This window comes from Zychaea mexicana (assembly GCF_025766255.1).
Source record: "Zychaea mexicana strain RSA 1403 chromosome Unknown BDB00scaffold_10, whole genome shotgun sequence".
NCBI classification, from domain to species: domain Eukaryota; kingdom Fungi; phylum Mucoromycota; class Mucoromycetes; order Mucorales; family Lichtheimiaceae; genus Zychaea; species Zychaea mexicana.
In genome coordinates, this window is record NW_026516673.1 from 605,043 (window position 1) to 626,356 (window position 21,314).

At 43.0% G+C, this 21,314-nt stretch overlaps 7 protein-coding genes across 7 annotated transcripts; 4 read left to right on the top strand and 3 right to left on the bottom strand.

Annotated features, from left to right (window-relative positions):
* Positions 1–23: 23 nt before the first annotated feature.
* On the bottom strand, positions 24–2,570 carry BDB00DRAFT_805931 (major facilitator superfamily domain-containing protein). The gene is made up of 8 exons (XM_053122225.1): positions 2,415–2,570; positions 2,315–2,330; positions 2,168–2,247; positions 2,074–2,090; positions 1,815–1,970; positions 1,417–1,754; positions 1,090–1,212; positions 24–993 (listed from the first exon to the last, which is right to left on the bottom strand). Exons 1-8 carry the CDS (start codon positions 2,512–2,514, stop codon positions 126–128), a joined length of 1,698 nt encoding a protein of 565 aa, XP_052983578.1. The 5' UTR covers positions 2,515–2,570; the 3' UTR covers positions 24–125.
* BDB00DRAFT_805934 (phenylalanyl-tRNA synthetase) lies at positions 2,571–4,396 on the bottom strand. The gene is made up of 5 exons (XM_053122226.1): positions 4,258–4,396; positions 3,371–4,165; positions 2,997–3,274; positions 2,848–2,921; positions 2,571–2,776 (listed from the first exon to the last, which is right to left on the bottom strand). The coding sequence occupies exons 1-5, from the start codon at positions 4,358–4,360 to the stop codon at positions 2,692–2,694; spliced, it is 1,335 nt and encodes a 444-aa protein (XP_052983579.1). The 5' UTR covers positions 4,361–4,396; the 3' UTR covers positions 2,571–2,691.
* A 65-nt stretch (positions 4,397–4,461) lies between these two features.
* Positions 4,462–5,493, top strand: BDB00DRAFT_805935 (deoxyribose-phosphate aldolase). The gene is made up of 2 exons (XM_053122227.1): positions 4,462–5,039; positions 5,144–5,493. Exons 1-2 carry the CDS (start codon positions 4,542–4,544, stop codon positions 5,351–5,353), a joined length of 708 nt encoding a protein of 235 aa, XP_052983580.1. The 5' UTR covers positions 4,462–4,541; the 3' UTR covers positions 5,354–5,493.
* A 1,029-nt stretch (positions 5,494–6,522) lies between these two features.
* BDB00DRAFT_24153 (major facilitator superfamily domain-containing protein) lies at positions 6,523–9,241 on the top strand. The gene is made up of 9 exons (XM_053116624.1): positions 6,523–6,976; positions 7,125–7,298; positions 7,393–7,484; positions 7,563–7,581; positions 7,662–7,811; positions 7,892–8,025; positions 8,115–8,360; positions 8,445–8,581; positions 8,657–9,241. The coding sequence occupies exons 1-9, from the start codon at positions 6,888–6,890 to the stop codon at positions 8,996–8,998; spliced, it is 1,383 nt and encodes a 460-aa protein (XP_052983581.1). The 5' UTR covers positions 6,523–6,887; the 3' UTR covers positions 8,999–9,241.
* Positions 9,242–14,831: 5,590 nt separating this feature from the next.
* Positions 14,832–16,394, top strand: BDB00DRAFT_24203 (uncharacterized protein). The gene is made up of 2 exons (XM_053116627.1): positions 14,832–14,974; positions 15,063–16,394. The coding sequence occupies exon 2, from the start codon at positions 15,082–15,084 to the stop codon at positions 16,273–16,275; it is 1,194 nt and encodes a 397-aa protein (XP_052983582.1). The 5' UTR covers positions 14,832–14,974; positions 15,063–15,081; the 3' UTR covers positions 16,276–16,394.
* Positions 16,395–18,782: 2,388 nt separating this feature from the next.
* Positions 18,783–20,031, top strand: BDB00DRAFT_785029 (U6 snRNA phosphodiesterase Usb1; the record flags this gene model as incomplete). Its single annotated transcript, XM_053120512.1, has 7 exons — positions 18,783–18,850; positions 18,911–18,951; positions 19,051–19,146; positions 19,229–19,409; positions 19,501–19,594; positions 19,641–19,733; positions 19,858–20,031. The coding sequence occupies 7 exons, from the start codon at positions 18,783–18,785 to the stop codon at positions 20,029–20,031; spliced, it is 747 nt and encodes a 248-aa protein (XP_052983583.1).
* BDB00DRAFT_805980 (uncharacterized protein) lies at positions 19,856–20,828 on the bottom strand (the record flags this gene model as incomplete). The annotated part of the gene is made up of 2 exons (XM_053122228.1): positions 19,856–20,079; positions 20,166–20,828. The coding sequence occupies one exon, from the start codon at positions 20,823–20,825 to the stop codon at positions 20,178–20,180; it is 648 nt and encodes a 215-aa protein (XP_052983584.1). The 3' UTR covers positions 19,856–20,079; positions 20,166–20,177.
* Positions 20,829–21,314: the final 486 nt, after the last annotated feature.

Sequence of the window (21,314 nt, forward strand, 5' to 3'; positions counted from 1 at the left end):
AAAATTTAATGGGGCCGGGAACGGGTAAGGTAAGAAAGAGTAATTGAACGCAGTCCAAAGATTTTTTTTAAATCTTATGCCGCATGAAAAATGTCAACTTTTTTAATGCTGGATACATATTGCTGCTACATGCGTGCTTGTACATCAATCACTCGTCTACTCAAAACAGCGGCAATCACAGCCATTAGACCGCCGAAACGAAGCACCCAAGCAACACCTGCGGCTTCTTCCATGCTTCCTTCCTCCGGTGATCCGCCGCCGCCCTCCGCGTCTTTGTTCTTGGATTGAAGATGATGGACAATAGCAAAGATTACTGCTGAAATGATTGCGACGGCAAATTGGGGGAATACGACGTACATGTTGAGCACACCGAGCACCATGCCTGCATCGTATTTCGTTTTCTTGTTATGATCCTCTTTTTGCGTTTGGACTGCTGCTGGTCCTTGTTGTGATGATGATGAAGATACCGACGACGATCCAACAGCTGTTGTTGTCGCTCCGTAATTTACATCCTTGCTGCTGCTGCTGCTGTTGCTACTAGCTGTTCTTGGACGAGCAGTGCTATTGCCACTTTGTTCCACACCATCTTCACCATCAATACGACAACCATCCTCTACAATCATCACTTGTTCTTCGACATCCTGCTGCTGCTTATTTTCGACCACAAGGTATTCGCCGACCAGAGCATACGGGATCCACATGGCACATGCAAAAGAGATACCCAATAAACTGAGCAAAAAGGTGGCACCTGCGACTGTGTGCACAAACACGGTCGACACCATGGCTATTGCAAAGACAACATGTGATAGAGTGTAGGTGTTTTTCAGCGAAACATACCCATTGGCCGTAAGGATGGGTAATACTGTTCCAGCAATGACTGCGACTATTGCGTATAATAAGAGGGCAAAGGATCCCGCGCGTGTTCCTTTGTCCCATGCGTCTGGATCTTCCATTTCGTGCGTTTGAAAGTAAATGTCAGAGATCCATGTCGTGCTACCACAGCATATAATCGCATATCAATAAAGAGGACTTGTGCTTGGTCACGGAAAGAGACATATTATATGTGTAGTAATGATAGCAGCACTGTACCTGTAGAACAAAAACGGAAACCATCCCATCCAAGCAAAGAACATCACGTTGCATAATTTTTGCACAGACGATGGAAGCTGGCGGAATGCATGCCAGATGTACACGAAAATTAGATACCATGGTCTACACACAAATCAAAAAGGGTTAAGCAACAACATCATGCAGTAGTAGTAGTAGTAGTAGTAGTAGTAGTAGCAGTAGTGAATGCCCGTTATCAATGTCTGCTTATACACATCATTCGCCCTTTCTTCCCAGATACACATGTCAGCTACACTCCTGGGGGGCAGATGACGATGAAGCTGTTATTGTGCCCCTCCAACTACTTACTCGGATGACTCATCTCGTGTTTTCCGATACGGGACCTCTTTCACCGCGAAACATGTTACAGATATAGCACATACAAATACAATCACGCCTGCTGTACAGAATGCTTCCATTTGCGATTTCCCGAGCCCTGGCACATACTTGACCAAGTCAACAAAGCCGATAAAGTATCCAAACACATTGGTGACGTTTTGGGTATTGCTTGCAAACGCATTCGCCGTGTCTTGCTGTGTGATGGGAAACACGTCGAGAATGAGAGATCGGCACGACGCTTGAACTGCATTCAGTGAGAAATCCAACACGTAAAATGCGCTCACAGCTACTGCGATTGCCACCTTACTCTTTTCAATTGAAGTAAGTAGATTAGCTGTGGCAAGCGATATTCCATTCAATTTGTTTACCTGAGCAGGATTATCATCTGTTACAAAGATTGCTGCAATCTGTTTGGAATAAGCAACACAAAGCAAGGATAAACAAACAAACACTCCACCACCGAGGATGAACGGTCGCCTCCGACCCAATCGAGATGTATGCTTATCACTCCATGCACCAACAAGCTACGAGGAGAATAAAAAAAGAGTGACAGGTCTTAAAGAAGAACTATTGGCGGAAGTAGTCGCTAGGAAGGATAGAAGACTTTCATATCTGTTGTTGGCTTACCGGTTGGACAATCAAGCCTATCGTACATTTTAAACGAGTTCTGCGTGATGAGACGTTTGGATTGCGTCATTATGTCAAAGCGCACCGCTATTACCTGATAGGGGTGCTGCAAACCACACGAGCGCCGTTAACTCTTTGGATAACTCTAGCGATAAAAGATAGGGTGTCCCATATCTATCAGACACGAGCAAATCAGTATCCATGGCCATGTACACATCATGATGCAAAGTCCAAGACGTACGATAGCTCAACCGTCCCTGGTTGCATGTGCGTGTAAAAAGTTCAGTAACTCTTCTTTAAGGGAGGGGGTGGGAAATGGTAGGCAGTATTATTATTATTACAGGTGAATTGAATGCCGGCAAAGCACATGGTCGTCAGACATAGTTGTAATAGCGACGCCTTTGGCCTAGTGTCGACGGCCTTTGTATCCAGAGTACACATCAATGTATATGCTACGGCTTGCGCGGAAAGAAAAGAGAGTGAGAGAGAGAGAGCGAGAAAGGGAGAGGGTAAAAAATAAAACCACAAAGGCACATTATAAATCTTTGTATTCTGTGTAACATGGGATTTCTCAAAACTAAACTTTGGTGCATCTTGCATGAAAAGATGCTTTTTTCTCTATCGCAATTCAACAGCAAATTGCTTTTCTACAGCGCCGCGCACTCGGTCCTGGATCGTGTTGATCTCTTCGTTTGTCACGTTTCTATATTACGTACAGAGAGAAACCTGTGAGTCTTTTTTTCTAAAATGTTACAAGCGAGCAATGGAAATTACCTATCCATGGATCGGTAAAGGATACGGTAGCAGAGACTGCGCTTTTGTGATTTAGGATGGGTGAAATCGTCAATCTGTTCCAGGCATTAGTAAGGATTAAAAACTTTGCTCTCCCCCTCCCCCTTCCCCTATAAGAAACATGTATGTACCAATTCGACGTTTTCTACCAAGTCACCTGCAACATCGCGAACCAGTTCACAAAAGTCGTTCTCTTCCCAGCTCTTGGTGGGCAGCCAGAAAGACATGTCCTTGATGCATGGCGGGTATTTCGAAAACGGTTGGAATTTCTGGATTTTGCCAGGGGTGAACTGTTGAATGAATCGCTCATCTTGCGACCAAAACAATCGGATGTCCGGAATACCAAACAATACCATTGCCAATCGTTCCAGTCCCAACCCAAATGCATGACCAATCTTGTCATGAAGGCCTATGTTGTTTTAGAGGTTTATGCTGTCGACCTCAGTTCCTTTGGTATCTCCTCTTTCTTTCTACCATCCCCTCCAAAAGTCTGGATTATCTTTACCTGCTTGGTTCATCAATTCTTGTTGTACAACACCACACCCCAACACCTCAAGCCATTCGCCCTTGTACTTGATCTCGACTTCCCAACTTGGGCTGGTGAACGGGAAATAGGCGTCGATCCAGCGCACCTCCAAATCCTGTTCATCCGCAAACAGCTTCCACAACATGGAATTGATGCTGTATTTCAGATGAGCAGCAATCGGTTCCAATGTTTCCGGCGTGTGACATGCCTGCATTGGGTTTTCAGGCTTGACAATCGTATCGTCCACCACCTTGACATTCTCGGCCTCCTTCAATCGTCCGCTCGCAATATCTGCATTGACCTGCTCTGCCGTCTTTACAGGGTCGGCATCAAAAAAAACAACACCTTCCATCTGGTGGAACACGGGATAATGCGATGCGTCAATCTCGTCGCGTCGAAACACGTCGCCGCTTATCAGAAACTTGTTTGCTCCCGAACGCATGCCTTGCAGCTGGTGTGCAGAGGTGTGGGCACGCAACATGGTAGATTCATTAATGTAATAGTTGTCCGACCGGTTGCGAGTGACATGATCCTTGGCAATAAGCAAATCGTCAAAGTTTTGTTTTGTGGTGACAACTGGGCTGAATTCGTTGAATGGCTTAAAGTCATGAAAATGCGATTCAATAAGTTGACGAATAATGGAAATGGGATGCTGTGGATGCAAATGCAGTTTTCGATTCACTCGTGATAACGTCGTAGGTGATACATTGGTCCATGCGTCTTTTTTGTAATTCTTGTCGCCAATTTGTATTTCGGTGTCTGTCACTTTAAAGTCTAATTTTTGTTTTATATTTTTTGACAGGCACAAGGGACGAAAGGGGAGGATTTTGAAGGGGGTACAGTAAGCTCAGGTTTTGAGAATTTACCTTGACCGTTGGTAGAATAAGCGGCTCGTGCGCCAATGCAACGCAATGTTGTTCCCCGAACAGCCTGGGAGGAGACCAGTGTCGTTATACGATTGACCAGCATGTTGCTAGGGTGAGTGTCAACAAAGTGTCCCAAACCCAAGAGCGGGGCTTTTTTTTTTCTCTTCACGGTTCGCCTCGCCTGTGTTTCACAGGATCCTTGCCCTTTTACTTTCACACACTTTTTTTTTCCGCGTATTCTTTCGTCTTCTTTTTCTTCTTCTTCTTCTTCACAATTCCTGATTATGACCAAGATCAACGTTGAGACGCTTACCTATACTCAGCTCGCCAAGGTGTTTGATCACGCCATTTTGAAGCCTGAACAAACAACCAAGGACGTAGAGCAAGGCTGTAAGCTCGCAATCAAATACGACGCCAAGTCCGTGTGTGTCAAACCGTGCGATGTCAAGCAGGCTGCCGACATTCTGAAAGGCTCGAGTGTTCTTGTTGGTACCGTCATTTCTTTCCCGCACGGCAACTCGCCTACTACAGCCAAGGTCGCCGAAGCTTTGCAGGCCGTAGAAGACGGTGCTATCGAGTTGGATGTTGTCATCAATATCGGTCACTTGAAATCGGGCCTCTACGACGAATGTCAAAAGGAACTCGAGGCTATTATCAAGACCTGCAAGGCCAAGCGATCCGATGTCATCTTTAAGATTATTTTCGAAAATGCTTATTTGTCAAAGGATGAAATTGTTCAGGCATGCAAGATTGCCGAGGCTGCTGGTGCAGAGTTTGTAAAGGTACAGATATCGGGTGTCGCAACCCGGGGGAGAGGGGGAGGGGAGAATACACTGTATATAGTTATTGGCCAACTCACGCATGCTTTGTGAATATGTGTATATAGACTTCCACTGGCTTTGCATCTTCGGGCGCCACCTACGATGACATTGAATTGATGCGTGCTAGCGTCTCGGATCATATCCAAGTCAAGGCATCCGGTGGCATCAAGAGCCTGGATCAAGTGATCACCTTCTTACAAAAGGGTGCCACACGATGCGGATCGTCTTCGACGGATAAGATCCTTGAAGAATTCAAGCAGAAGAACAGCGCATAAGATATTTACTACTGGTCACAGCAGTAGATATATAGCCTACTATACCTCTTTATCTCTCTCCCTCTCTCCCAATGTATCGTGTGTTGTTGTAGATGTTTTGAATTATAACATTTTGTACAGTTTATAGCCCGCAAAATACCAGTTATACCCGTTACACTGGCATGCTGTTGTTTAAAAAGGAAAGAGGTGGAGAGACTTTATACCGGGTATACACAGCATCTATGTTGCTTGAGATCATTCTGGAATCCTTACGTATAACACCTATTTAGGAGCTTACTTGCGCTATGTGGGGAGAATACGTTCAGCAACAGCATTCGAACATCTCCTAATATGGACACTATTTGCCATAATCCAACATGGGTCAAAACAATGTGCCCCGCTACTGCTGATATCGGTTGACAGGAACGGGCGTTGCTATGGCGACATCCACAGTTGACGGGCGTGTCACGTGTCACTACGGATGAAAACACACAAAGTCTTGTTGCTGTAAACAAGCCGGTGGGTTGGGGGGGGGGTTGGGTGTTGTTGGATGGCTTGAATGAAAGAGACAAGAAGAAAGAGACAAGAAATAAAGCAAAAGCAAAAGGGCCCATGCCCTTTCATGTTGCACGCATCCGTTTTGCATGATTTGTTCCCGTAATTCCAAATAATTGACTGCCACCGATTAACCGAAAATCCAGCAAATTATGAAGCACGTTCCATGCGGAGCTTTTTTTTTTCTCTTCTTTGAGACAAACAATGAACCCAGTCTTCAATGATTCAAATTGCTCGCTTATCTCACCTCTTTCTGGTGCAAATAAAAACTGATCGGTGGCACAATCCCATATTTTTGTACATCAAAGAGTTAAAAAAAGAAGTACCTCTTTTGTCTACAGACAAAACGGCACTTGTTCTACTACTACTTCTTCCTCCTTCTGCCCTTCAAGTGAGGCCGCGATGTTGCCCTGGTAACGTCCACAGAACGGATTGACAAGAAGCATGTGCAGACTCGTTATAGCATCGGTTGTTTCCAGCTGCCATGACGGCTATATTTGTGGTTTCAAGCAGTAAAACTTCTCCGAAAAAAGGCAAAAAGGAAATCAATAAAAGGAAAGTGCAGAGCTCCGAAGAAAGGGGCGTAAACGGCATCTTTCTCGTGATGGGCAAAGAGTAAAAAGGGCAACAGGCTCTTTTCCTTTCAACTTTGTTTTTTTTCTTTCTTTCGTCTGTTCTTTTTTACTTCTTGCTCTGCTTTGCCTCAACTGCTATTACAAAATAAAGAATACATAACCATCGTCGTATCGATCTTGTGCTCGGGCAGTCATCATGGAGAAACCACCAGAAGATAAAAATGTTGTCAACGAGAAAAAACATGACGGACCAAGCCAGCAAAACAACAATGACAACGACGACGCCGCATCACTTGGATTTAGAGACGAAGTTGATCCTTATACCTTCGAGGCTGAGTATAAGGTCCGACGGTAAGGGCAACGAACACAACAAGATGAAAAGAAGAAGAGACTGACGCGACAGTAACGCATCAAACAATGGGCTTATGTCAACACGGATCATGGTATCCAGAAAAGTAGATCTTCATGTCATGCCCGTACTTCTTCTTGCCGAATTAGTGGCACGCTATGGGCAGTAAGTTGGATTTTCCAGAAATTCCTAGCGCCGTTTGATTCCCTCTTCCTGCCACATACTATCATGATATTCTTCTGGCTTGGGGTGGGGGAGGTGTCATTGCATGAACAACCAAGCTGTTGACTGATGATTCGCATTATTATTATAGTCTGGTCGTATCCAATGCTAAATTAGGTGGTCTTCTGGAAGATCTCTCCATGACCGAAGGGCAGTACCGGTGGTGCCTCTCAGCATATTATTTTGCTTTCGTCATTCTCAATATACCCATTACCATTCTCTTCCGCAGATGGCGTCCGTCGCTTTTTCTGACGATTCTTATATTGTAAGTAGTCTTCCATGTGCCAGAGAGACGAAAGCCACTTGTTTGTGCTACATTGGGCGATTGACAGCAGCCACAACTGTGTGTAATTTTCTAGTTCCTGGGGCGTGCTGGGCATGTCAACTGCCGCGGCTACAGACTTTCCTGGATTTCTCATATGTCGAATCATCATGGGTGCATCTGAAGCAGGTAAAGATGCATCTGCTACCTTCTCTTTGCTCCTACAAGAGTGAGGTTCTCTAACATTTTCTTGATTATGCTTAATAGTGTATAGCCCAGTTCAAAAGTAGGGTGTCACACACAGATTAATGCTGAGTTCTTTGTGTGAGAATCTTAAAACTGACGTAGCAGCATATAAAATCACAGGTACTATATCTCGCTCTGGTACAAGAGAAACGAACTCGCTCAACGAGTAGGGTATACGGCGGTGGTTACGACTCTGGGAGGTGCCTCTGTGGGATTAATTGCGTTCGGTGTTAGTCACATACCTACAAACTCATTGAATACCTGGCAATGGTATGTAAAAGGTGGTTTCAGTATAAAATGTGAGAAAACCAGACTTCCAACCCTTTATTATAAACTATTGTATGTATTAGGATGTGTTTAATATTTGGTTCACCCGCTATCGTACTTGCAGTCTATGCGTTCTTCCAAATTCCGGACAAGCCAGAAACAGCCAAATTTCTCAAGGAAGAAGAGCGGGAATTAGAGATTAAACGATTAAAAATTGGTAAGAGATTACAGATTTGTACAGTATGGTTATCCAAGAGCCATATCAGCGACGATTTCTCTAAGTACACTATGCCCTATTTCATACAGATCAGGGAGCCGCACATGATCATTCGTGGTCCTGGTCTCAAGTTAGAACGGTGCTGACGGACTGGAAGGCATATTACTTTGCAGTCCTTTACTGCCTCACCGGCATCTCTGGATCAGGCGTAAAGTTGGCACTACCTTCCATCATTGACGGTATGGGAGACTGGCAGCCTGATGTGTCTCAGGCCTTGACAACCCCACCTTACGTTTTAGCTTGTGTTTTCATTCTGGTCTCCTCTTATTACTCAGGTATGCATACATACTTACTGATTGAATGGAAATTATGCCATGCTTAACTTGTTATCACTAATTGTAAGAAACGCATATCTATAGATCGAGTGTTTGAAAGAGCATACTTCTTACTGCTGGCGAATGCCATTGCTGTTGTTGCGTTTTTTATGATTATGTTTATACCCAATCAGCACGTCTGGCCACGTTATATCGGCACCTGTATCTTAGTAGCATCCACGGTAAAGAACAGAAAGAGGGTCATTTTTTTTGTATTGATAACACTAACGCAGGAATCTCATCATTATCATTATTAGCGAATGGACAATTCCATCCGATCAGCTTGGTACACCAGCAACTTTTCTGGTCTTACTCGTCGTGCGGTTGCCTCCGGAGTTATCTACACCATCCATGCTATTGGTAATGCACTCGGTGGCCAGATTTATTTCGATCCACCAAATTATCGCAAAGGACATACCATTGCCATTTGTGTTGTCGTTCTCCAATCATTTATGATTTTGGCTTTACGAATAATACTTAAACGGATCAACAAAAGGCGAGACGCAATGACGGTAGAAGAAAAGGAGCGCGAGCTTGCTAAATATACTGATCCAGGCCAAATTGGCGATAGACATCCAGACTTTCGTTACGCTTTGTAGCAGCATCAGCAGTAGTATCTGTATACTCCTGTATTCCATTTTTCAATTTCATTTTCTCGCACACGAAACTAATAGCCAATATATACTACTACCCCTCCACACCATCATTTATATTGTAGATGTTCCAATTCCTTTCCGTTCAATTCTTCTTGTATTCACGATACCATATTTATTGTTAATTTTTAAAAAACACGTCCTTGTGAAAATATAATTAAATAAATAATGTGCTCCATCAACAGCACATCATGATATGTTTTTGACTGTCAGGATATTTTGCTTGGTCTAGGCTGCTGTCATCTTGTAATAAAAGATAATATGTCGTTCTACAGAACGTTCTTAGTGAGTTGCAAGAGAGAGAACGGTACATCACTCCACTGACTCAGATCTGAAACATGACTGTATCATAGCGACTTTGAGATTACCGAGTTGACACAGATCAGTAAAGCATTACTGCTCTTTTATGGCTTAACCAAGAGTTTTCGTATCACTACATAGTCAGCAGTTTCATTACTTTATTGCTTTACGTATAGCAATTTATTTTTGAATACACGTTGTTGTCAATAAAAAATGAGCAGATAGTCCAATTATTGTGCGATCCATATAGTTCTTTGATATTGAACTCGAATTGGCTACGTGATAAGTTGTAATAAAGACCCTCTTTCCCAAAAAACCACAATCTATTTCTGCTCGCAACTATTTAGCGATACCCTTCATATTTTCGCTAGTATGTAATCTTCAACCGACTGCTTTAATCAAGAGATATCCCCATCACTCTTGCAATTTTTCTTTAACAGACCCTGTGTCTGAACGTCAGGAGTTAACCTGACTAAGATTCATCCATTGGTGGGACGTAGAGACATCGCTGCTCTTACGATATCCTTTAGACTGCACCACATCAAGAATCGCATCTTCTTTTTTCTTCGATCAAGACAACGATATGTCTCAGGCAGCTGATGAATTGAATTGTATCAACCAGTAGAGATGGGCAGGCACCTGATCCGAGACAAGAGGGACCGATAGCTTAGATACACGCTTTCCGTGACACTGGGGACTTATAAAAAGCCAGATTATCCAGATAAGCATATCCGCGCGCTCAAAAGAGCTAAGGACCTTTGTCCTGATCGACACTATCGCTCACCTTCCACTTTTACAATGTTCTAAAGAAACAAAACATTCTGATAGTATGTCTTTTGTCAATGTATGTGATTCATTCGACCACTTTAATATACATATAATAAACAAGATGAACGTATCGTGTAAAAACAAGGCAACATCAAGCACGCGTATGAAAATCCAAGATGGTAGTTTATTGTTTATAAAAGCCTTCAGAAGTCTTTGAAGGCTTTTCCACGGCTTTTGAAAATTTCAAAGAGCATCAAGTTATAAACATTTATTTTTTGACGACGTGGAAGCATTAAGTATCAAGCGCCTACATTATCAAGGAATAGTCAATCACTTCTGATTTCACAATGAGGAACATGTTAGCCCACACTACCCCGCACCCCATCCACTACTCGGCACACACGCTTACTTTAACGACACGGATTTAGCTAGCCTCGCGTTCGCCAGCATGGCGGCCCAGTACACATCAACTTTTCGCTGTCCAGCCAAACGTAACACTTGTCGAAAGGTGCGGCTCCTGCTACTACACGAAAAAGAGAAAACCACGCAAGCGTAATTTTTGTCTAACTACATATCATCCCACTCCATCCACCCTCCCCATTTTCCATGATACCTGCTCTCTTCGTTGATAAGTCACCAGACAACAGCCCTCGCAATTAAAGACGCGCCGCTGCTCGGGACCGCGTCATCGTTCAAGAAGAAGAGGGTGTAAAAAAAAGGTGAATATAATAAACAAAGATCGCAGAGAGAGTTCCAAACTGAGAGGCAAGCCCTTCCCCAGCGTCCACAAACCCACTTGGGAGTACACAACTGCGCGAGTAACTCAAACAGCAGAAGGTTCCCTTGATGGTGTAAGAATGCCCCAGGAGCAGCCAGCCACGGTCAGAGATGCAGGACTAGCCACACTTGGAGCTCTTGGTAATCAGATACAAAGAAAGGCTTCGCAGCCACTGGTCGCCGGACAAGTAGGGATTCGTCCTCGCTTACTCTGAATACTCGCAGAGGGCATATACTTGGAGCCGGTTACGGTTTAGGACCACTAGGCATGCTCATATCAGCCCGCCATGCACAGCGGATCCAAAGGCGGCCAACCCTCAAACCCGCACACTTGCTGCACACTTTGGGCAGTCTGCTGACATGAGATGCCCTAAAAGAAAAAGTAAAAGGGAGAGAAGAAGTGATCCCAAGCAGCATCGCGTGCCTGCAATTATGAAAAAGAAAGAAAAAAAATGTCATTAAGAACGTGTTATCAGAATTTACGAAAAATTAAGATTGAAGAGAAAACAACCATTCAAAAAGTGTTCTGCGTCTCTTACCTAACGTTTTTTAACGTTGATCAGGGGCAGTTTGAGTCGTACCCCAGACTTTCGGAAGGCTCTTGTGTGAAGCAAAGCTCAATGGCAATGTTTCGAGCAAACCGGGCTTCTATTGCAAAAAAAGCCAGTTGTAAATGCTTGAAGACGAAAGTAAATGCCATAATGATTAACGTTTGTTTCTATTTCAAAAGTGCTAACAATTGCTAAAGCTACGAAATCTCTTTATACATACTTGTTGTCGTTTGCGGGCTACAACTGTTGATTGCTGTCCTGTACACTTTGTGAGATGTTGATTTGGTGCAGAGCAAGCACTTTTTTGCAGGTGAAGGTGCAGAGCACACACTGGAAAATACGCGCTAAAAAAACACGTCACTAAAATTCAGCCCCGCTGTGACGTCATCTAATCTCTTATGATATTGCTACTGTGCACCTTTCATCAAAAAGAGCTATAAAGAAGTTTTCGAACTTAAAGAAGTTGCCTGTCATTGTCTTGGGTGTCGTTTCCAAGCAGTGCATGAATGTTTCACAACTGCAAGGCAGCTCCGCTTACTTTTGTGGCAGATGTAGTACCTGAACTGTCGCCGCAGAAATCAGCGACAAAAACAGAAGCAAGGAAAAAAGGTTCTACAGGTGTTCTGTGCCTGAAAGTTGATATACTAGCCCAGGAGCTGCGGATATCATTGATAAGCGCTAGTTCTGACACCAGGTAGAAGCAAATTTGTTTGTTCTTTAAATGCCTCATATACTATTATGATATGTTTATGACCTGATAAACGCAAAAGGAACGCATTATTATAAAGAACCTTTTTCCCTGTGTCAATTCACGACCTTTTCAATTTAACATGCTCCTTCAATCTGTTTTGAGCATACATATCCGTCCAAGACACTGTAAAATTTTACAAAAACACAACTTTTAGTAGTATAATAAACCTTTGAGATCCGAACATCAACTAACCTGTGTTGACGTTGGATTGAACGTCCTAGTCCCTCCCTGCGATTAATAGATGCTTCCTCGTAGAGTACCACTACTGTTTACTGATTATTTGTCTGCTTCTTCTACCGATTACTTAATACTACTTTTACGTAATACAAGGGCGGCGCGAAAGGCAATGGCTACGAGAAGAAAGTACAAAATACACAATCATAATAATGTGGTGCGGTTGTCCTGAGAGTAGTTTAATGAAGCACACTTATTCTCGCCAATTTTTAAACTTTTACGATCAAACTATGAGTACTTTTCTCTTTGTGAAATGATTCTATATGACTGTATGTTTCATGGGTGTTTTGTCCTTCTTGAAGTAGGTAATCTCGCTGGCCAATGAGTTCCTTTTTTTTCACACCAACTTATCCCAACGTGACACGCTTTCATTGTTTGCTTTGCTGTCTGATAACACACGGCTGGTACAGGACATTTGGTGCTACTGAAGAATACAATGATCACATATATCTTGGCACTATATTATAATTCATAACGGATAAATTAATTGCATCGAGTTCGCATTGTGCGATTTATTGCTTAGCATTAACGTGCATATTTGTTATTGAAAACTCAACAACTATTATGTCGACGCACCATAAACAAATAATGAGTACCCTTTCTTAAAAATCCTTCTTTTCTAAGATTAGGTTTATTTGTGGCTAATGATAACAAGTGATCCCGCGCCTCGTTGTTAATATAAGGTTTTTACTTTTCACTTTGATTCCATGTAGAAGGACGAATAAAAAAAGCACATTTGCAATTGTAGTAGAAAATAATTTTATTTCTTAGAAAAGAAAGCGCCATTCAGATAATCAGACTGTAATAGTCTCTTTCCGGAATCGACGAATTGTAACGAGAAAAAAAAGGCTCTTTCACCCCTATGTTTGGGGTTACTTGGAAAACCTTGAGCAATAATGACATAATGGGCCGAAATTTCAAAGCCAAAAAACCCTTTGGTGCTGTGATAACACTCTCCTTCCTTTGAGCACACTCTCTTGAATACGCAAAAAATGCGTGGTTCTGGCCCTTTCTTCGTGATGTTTGCAAAGTGTGCACACACTCTATGGAAATTGCTTATCCTAACAACAGGATTTCGCTTTTAAATTTATAGCTGGTTTTAAGCTTCCTTTTGAAAAAAGAAAAAGGTTGCGACCTGGGATATGATAGAATGAGCTTCACTTCACGCAGTCTAATGATCTTGTTGTTGCTATGAAGAAAATGTCGATAAAACGGCAGTGAGACGCTTGTTACTTAGTCTTTCGAGATTACAAGTTTTCTCCAAATAGCCTAATTCAGTAACACGAGCGAAACCTTTTTTCTGGTTTGTGGCACCTTAGAGACGGCAATCCTGGACATTGTTTTTAAAAGTATGTACCACAAAACTTCTTAGACACCAGTTTGTTCCGAACGGATGTAAGAAATATTTTAAATGCTGAGCAAACGCGGGGGTTTGAAGGAACGCACTCGTTCCATTGAAAGTTTTGAAGTAAAGGTCCAGCTGTCAGTAGTAAAGAAAAGCTGGTGCATCGAATGGTAGTGGAAAGAAAACGATCCCCCATTACAGCATCATCATGATATCAAATGCTTTTATCTCCTAAAACAAATACTGGTCTCTCTGACAACAACAAGCTCAAGGATCATTCAAACTTACAATGATGATATATTTGATCTAGAGGATCAAAGCTACCGAAGAGTTGACAGCTGGGATCACATTTATTCCGCTGCGGAGCGGAGGTCATCGGATGGGTTAAGACAAATTTAAGGCATACTCTGCTGGTGCTGGTGATGTGCACCAATGATAATTTTAGCTATTCCATTTTAGAATTGCTTCCTTTATACTTCTTTATATGGTAGGGGAGTCTTTATAATGCTGTCATAGTAACTTGATCCATCATGTGAGAATGAACATTAAAGCCAGTTGACAGCAAGGTAGTAGTTGTTTTACATCATATGGAGCGATATATGAATCTTTGTAACATGAAACAGGTACGGTGAAAGGATGCATGTAAGGTAAGTTTTTCTTGGCTACTGGTAATAATAGACAGAATGCATGATGTGAGCTTTTGAAATTCAGTTTTAACTGCAGCATGTCGTCGGATGTTTGACCATGTTTGTATATCGTTTTACCATCATTGTCCTCAATGACGACATGGAAGTAACCCTTCTGCTGCGACAGCCCAATGAATGTGTGCTTTGATGCGCATTTTGTAGCATTTGGCTCTAACATTTTTTAAAAGCCTGTGGTGGAAATTAGAGGCATGTACAGTATCATAAAAGTACGTAAAGTCATCGTAGTTAGTGGCACTCGATGCGCATCAACAATATCACTCATCATGCAATACACCATGAAATCGTTTCGAAGGAGCTTGGATGTTAAAGGATCTGTCACCCTTATAAATGTAGCATATGCAAAATCAAATTACGCACTACGACGCAACATTCATTTGCGCCACTTTGAAGCATGCACCGTTCAGTCGTACGACGCCGCGAGAATATAAATAAAGGATACTTTTCCACTTATGAACTGGGTTTAATACTTTCTCTTTCCCTCACTTTCTGGTAAAGATCATATTCTAATACTGTCACAGTGTATGACAAACCCTATACCCGCGAGTAACTAACAATTATGCTCTATCACAACTCTCAGTTAAACATATTTTCGGGTTATGGTCCAGACACCCGCCCCCTTCACCGATATCCTTACGTTTTTACACAGCGTCCCTGTTGAACTCCAAAAGAAACCTGAACCTTCGAATCAAGTCATTCTCGAATCGTTCCTGTTCGCAGCCCATTGCGATCTCGGCATTTACATCATCGAGCCGATTCTTGCCAATGACGTACATTTGAAGCATCAGTTATGGCAGCACCGCAATGGTGAGCTGGTCAACAAGGCGCTCGAGAGCGGATACAAGCAGATTCTCAAGGACATTGTCCGCTTAGTCAACCACGCAAACCAGCGCCATGAACAATTTACGACGGCCAACTATACGTACAACGAAGTCCAACGTCAAACACACATTGATTACTTGAAAGAAGAGACCGCCAAACTGCGCCGACTTCTCAATGCACTCTTCTTGCAGAATGTGCCCAGCACCCCGGCACTGACGATTTCCATGTTTGAACCAATCATGTCCGTCGACGCCTATGACTTTTGGAAGCTCCTTGGCAAGGATGTTGTCGTTCCATGGGACAAATTCTCAACAACATACAACATTCTCTTTGGAAACGTCGAGCCACAGTACAAGAAATACATCCAGAACTTCTTGTGCGAATCAAGCAGTAACAATGTAACGGCATTCACCTTTATCTCACTTGTCGACAGCTTCGGTTTCCCTTTCGGCAGAAACAACGACAAACAGGCTCTCTCAGAAAAGGGCCGTGTGCAAGTGACCCAAATGATCGTCGAACTCATGCGCGAACTCGGTTCTCCGGAAATGCGTGCCCATCTCTTGGAGGTCTATGAATGGTACAAGGGCATTGATCGTACCGATGCTGGCGCTATCCAGCAGAGAGCAAACGAATGGGCTGCTATCATCAAAAAACATCCACGCACTGACACCTCGACCCCTAAAAGTGAAGAACAGAAGCGTGCTGACGACATCGACTTGGCCAGACGTGCTATTTCTCTTTTCTACCAACGCTACATGGTGCTCTGGAAAATTGGTCCAACTGCTCGCGATGTGATCAAGAATGTTGATACTCCCGGAAAAGCACGCATTCGCGACTTTCTTACATATGTGAAGCCTCTGGACTATGCGAATCTGATCACGGTCATTGGCGCCGACCCCGCAAGTTGGCCAAAGAAGAAACCAGTTGTCTACAGCTTCTTAGACACTCTCGTCAACCCTCCTTCAAAGTAGCTTCTTTGATTATCGACGCATTCACTTGTATCAATCTTTCTTATTTTTTTTTTCTTCGCTTGTTAGTAATAAAAGGTTGTCCAAGTGCATAATATTTATTTTCACCTTGTGTGAACTGTTGGTGTTTTAGTTCACGTCCAATTACCTACTGCATGCACCACTGTTTTGGATGTCTTGCTTCCATTTATCATGCTGATGCGCGCGGGAAAAAGACCCGTGTTGTTTACATAAAATTAAATGCTTGCTGCTTCACACAGTCGTCACTTGGCTCATTTAGTGCTGGCATTCTTTAGTATAAGCATAAACGGATCCTTACTTATTCGAAACACAGTGTTAAAGTTCATCGGCTTGGCTCTTAAAATGTACAACACTGTAACAGCGCCCTATCGTTATGTACGTATGTTTAAGTACTACGATGATTGAGAATAAAATCGCTGTATTACTGCCAGCTAGTCTTCTGACTAGACCCAGTCTTGCGGGTGCTTCTTATCTCTCATTATTCTGTGGAACTGCACATTTTCGTTTCTCAGTGCCGTTATAACAAGATAAATGGCACCGTCAGCAGAGACCTAAAGATTGTTTGTATACTAAAAACACATGTTTTGCCCTTGCAGTATATATACATCACTATCACCACAGTGGCAGTAAATACGGGTTTCCTTTTTATGGGATGCGTTTCGAAAACTATTAATTATTACATTTTGGGCCCTCATAATTTAACTGTACTCAATAAACAATCGGATTTTTGGCATTACTGTATGTGTGAAATTGGTGTTCAACGAGCTAGCCGATGCCATTAAATGCTACATGATGGTTGCTATTTTCCAAATTGAAGCTGAACATGCGACTTACTACTCCATAGTCAGCAATTGATTATATGTTCAGTGCGATTTTTGCAAGGTGGATAGTGGCAAGAAATGGAAAATTATCAATGTTACGCTGATAAGCATTATACCCAATTTTCGGTTAACATGAACAGGAATCCACAGCCGGTTTTACAAAGTTGTATTTGCAGATGAGCTTTATTAGAGAATGATCAACAAGGTTGTTTATATTTTGTGTAGAGATTTATAGATACTAAATGAAATTTACGTAGCGGCTAATAGTCTGCGAGAAGAGAACGCTCAGATTCCCCGTAAAAATGGACGCGGGTAAAATAATGATCAAGTTAGTAAGCACAGATGCTAATATATGAAGCCTCAAGGTACAACCTCAAGTTCCTAGAAGGAATCTGACAGATCGTTTAAACTGACTATCCGTTTTTCAAGGATTGACGTACATGGTCATGTTTTACACAAAGCAGTCGGTGGCTGAGTAACTAGCATTGGTTGAAATATGATCTACGGGACGACGTCAATGACTAGATATTTTGGTGGTGCACAACGTTGTGAGGATCTTTTTGTACACCAAGCTCCTGGAAAAAGAAAGAAAATGAAATGTACTATCGCTATATCACTATTTTCAATAAAGTTTCTCTTGGGGAGCTCACCATCTTATTTATTCATCTTTCGGCTTCTTCATCTGTCCACAGCATACGGAAGAATACGTATTGATGGATAATAAAGAAAAACAATGGTTTGGAAGATGTAGCATTAAGAATTTGTCTTGCGCCACCGACGGCATGGCTTGTTTTTGTGAATGCTGGTTGTACAAAATGGCTTGGATCAGTAGATCATTGCTTACGTACTGAATTACCACGAGATAAAATGGAGGTTGTCATGTATAGAGATAAGCTCCACTGCTGAAGAGTATTAGCATGACGTTTTACAGAATCCGAACAACGCTGCGGCAGCAGCTGGAATACACAGAAATCAAGATTGTTGGATGGGTAATCAATCATAGTCGAAAGACAGAAAGCATCCAGTGTTATTTCAATACAGCCTTATGCCCAACAACGGTCCATATCCAGGTTCATCCGCTGATACGTTCTCCAAAACGCCAAGCTATAAACTTGTTGTTTTTTTTTTCCGAACGTCGTCCCACCAGCATATACATACATACGCTCACACGCTGAGCTAATTTATGCAACGAAAGTATTGATAGCAGTAGAATGCTATTTACGTTCTTGGACACTATGGTCTTGGGTGCTAGCCGAGTAAAATGTCTCTTTGTAGGTGTACTAATAATACTTTGATTCCATCAACTCATGGGTGAGTACAAGCAAAATGGGCTTAGCGCCAGTGCTGGAGGAACACTTTAAAGTAATATGATGTAGCTCCTTTTGCACAAATTGGGCGTCGGCGATCGGTTGCTACCGGAATAGTGAGCCGTGTAGCGGAAGAAATGTCAAGCCGACATTAGATAAGTCACTGCTCCCTTTTGCTACATCAGGCTGCTGTGTATAACAGCAATAGTAGTGGGTTATCAATGATCTGTATCCAGCAGACATTCAATCAGTCAGGGTGTGCGCGAAAAGATTGGCCGACAATGATGCTGTGTGTGCATAAATGATACGAAAATATGGATCTCAGAAAAAAATTGATACTTACTCTTTCTTATAATACAACATGCTCCCAATTACAGCGTATGAAAGTAGCAGCGACTCAGAAGGCTCCTCGGATACCGAACAACAACAGTAAGCATGATTTCATAGATCTAAGCTTTTTTGACACAGGAATTGACTTTATTACATTAGATCAAGCTCAATGCCGGCATTGCCAGGCTTTTTTTCACCAGGTAAAGTCAAGAAGATCTGTTAGATTCGAGCGTGTGCGAGAAAGGGAATTCCGGCAAAGAGAAAGAGAGAAGATTTGACTCATTAGCGAGATGCAATAGCGTCCACCAAAGCAGAAGATCCTGTCAAGCATCAAGGAAGGAAACGGACAAAGCCGCATACTGCAAATAGCTGGGCTACACATGTTTATGTCCAAGGTATGTTTGCGGCAGCTTATCAAATTCCAAAGGGGCCAATTTATTGATGGGGAATGATATTTTTTGAAATTTGGTTTGTTAGTGCCAGTTACTGAGGAAGTCAAGCAGATTGTTGGCCCAACCATAACAGACGACATACACTCAATGATCCAGCAAGAAGAGGACGAGATGCTGCATGTTAGTCTGAGTAGATGCGTGTTCCTGAAGGAGCATCAGCTTGATACGTTTGCACAGAATATTCGTGACAGCATCGCACAGAGCAGGTACGCGTTTTCCTGAAACACAAGCAATAATCTTCGCAATGAATGAAAGAAGCTAAGCAACTCATGGTTACCTCCAAATACAAACCCAAAGCTTCTGTATCACCTTTGCCGATGTGTCCGTATTGACGAACGACGAAAAAACGCGGTCTTTTGTCACTGTCGAAGTTGGAGCGGGGTACAATGAGGTAAAGAGCTTACTTTGATTGGGTGGATGATATGTGTGTTTCCTAGGCTGATGTCACACAAAACGCAAACCAGCTTCAGTCCCTGCTCAGGGCGGTCGACAAGGTCATGGAGAAATTTGGGCAGCCGGTGTTCTACAAGGTAATGTTGTGCATACGTGTTTTGTTTATCTGCTGTGCATTTATATTACTTGCATGTGTGGCTGTTTTTTTTATTATGAAAGGAGCTGCAAGATTACTAAAATTACGTAATGGCGACGCATTAGCCCGCGCGCTTCCATGCTAGCATTGCATGGAGCTTGACGTCCGCGCCTCTGGAAGCTGCAGTCGGAAGAATCCCGACATTAGCGGTAGATGACCTCACTACCGTTAGCCACATGGTATCCAAGGTGGTCGTCAAGATGGGCAACCGAGTCGTCGAGGTGCCATTACAGAAATAAAGACATTGCATTCAGAGCGAGTACCGCTGCTATACCACACATTACGACCTATCATTCCTCTGTTAATTTGATTCGACTGCCTTTATCTCTGGGTCATTGGAGTGCTCCAACCAACTGTCAAGTCTTGTGCCTACTACCGAAACCCGCTAGTTGCGCGGATAACGAAAAAAGAACAACACCAGTCGATCGCCCGCTCGCAGGTCCCTAAAAAAGACAGAGGGCACCCAAAAAAAAACCACAAAAAACGCTTCGCATGCTGCCATATTTATACACACCACAACACACACTCCCAAAAGGTTCTGCTTAGCCGAATAGCCGCCGCTCCCACTTGTTTGTCGCTTGGGCCACACACCCTCTCTGTGGACTACAGCACACAGCTCATGCATCTTACACAATGTATTGCGTTCTCCTATTTGCTTTGTGCGCTCAAAAGAAGACGAAGAAAAAAAAATTATTATCGACTTTCCTTTTTTATCGTTCCCATTCAAAAATAACTGAAACCGATCGACCAGCATTCTGTTTTTCTGGCTCAGAGCTGATCGCCTATGTTTCTGGGCATCACTGGCTCCGACCAATGGGTGTCGACGGGCTGCTGCTGAGCCTCTCTGTTCAGCCCAAAGGACTCGAACGTGGCAACGAGGCAGGAAGAAGGAGGGATGACGGAATGGCCGAATCTGCTGGTGTGCGTCGAGTCGACATGGGAACCAAAAATAGCGGTGGTTACACCAAAAGCGAACAAAAAAAAAAAATAATAATAAAGAAAATTTAGCCACCCGTTTCCAGGGGCAACACATAAGAAAAAAAAAAGTTAGACAGTGGCAGAAGCAGAAGCAGGTCCGTCAAGCGCGTTATAATAGGTCTCGTAATACTTCCTGTATTAGATTCGAGCCCCGTCTATATTCCCTTCTGAAAGGACCAAAGCTTCCCTCTCTTTTCCTCTTCTTCTTCCTCTTCTTTTTTTTCTTCTTCTTTGTCACGCTCTTTCTTATCTCTCATCCTCTTCTTTCCCCTTTCCTCACTTTTTCCTCTCTTCCCCTCTCTTCCTCTCTCTCTCTCTCTATCTTTTTTTCTCTCTCCGCTTGATTCGACATGTCGAATCCTCATCGGGCCTCCGGCTACCAACCGGGGCTTCGAGGATATCCCAACGATCCTCGCGCTTCTCGTCAGGGCTTTCACCCGGGCCAACCACAACAACCACAGCCTCCACGTCATTCCGGTGTCGGCCCGCCGCGGCCACCTATGCACAACCGTCAGTCGCAAGCCGGCATGCCAATGAATCGTCC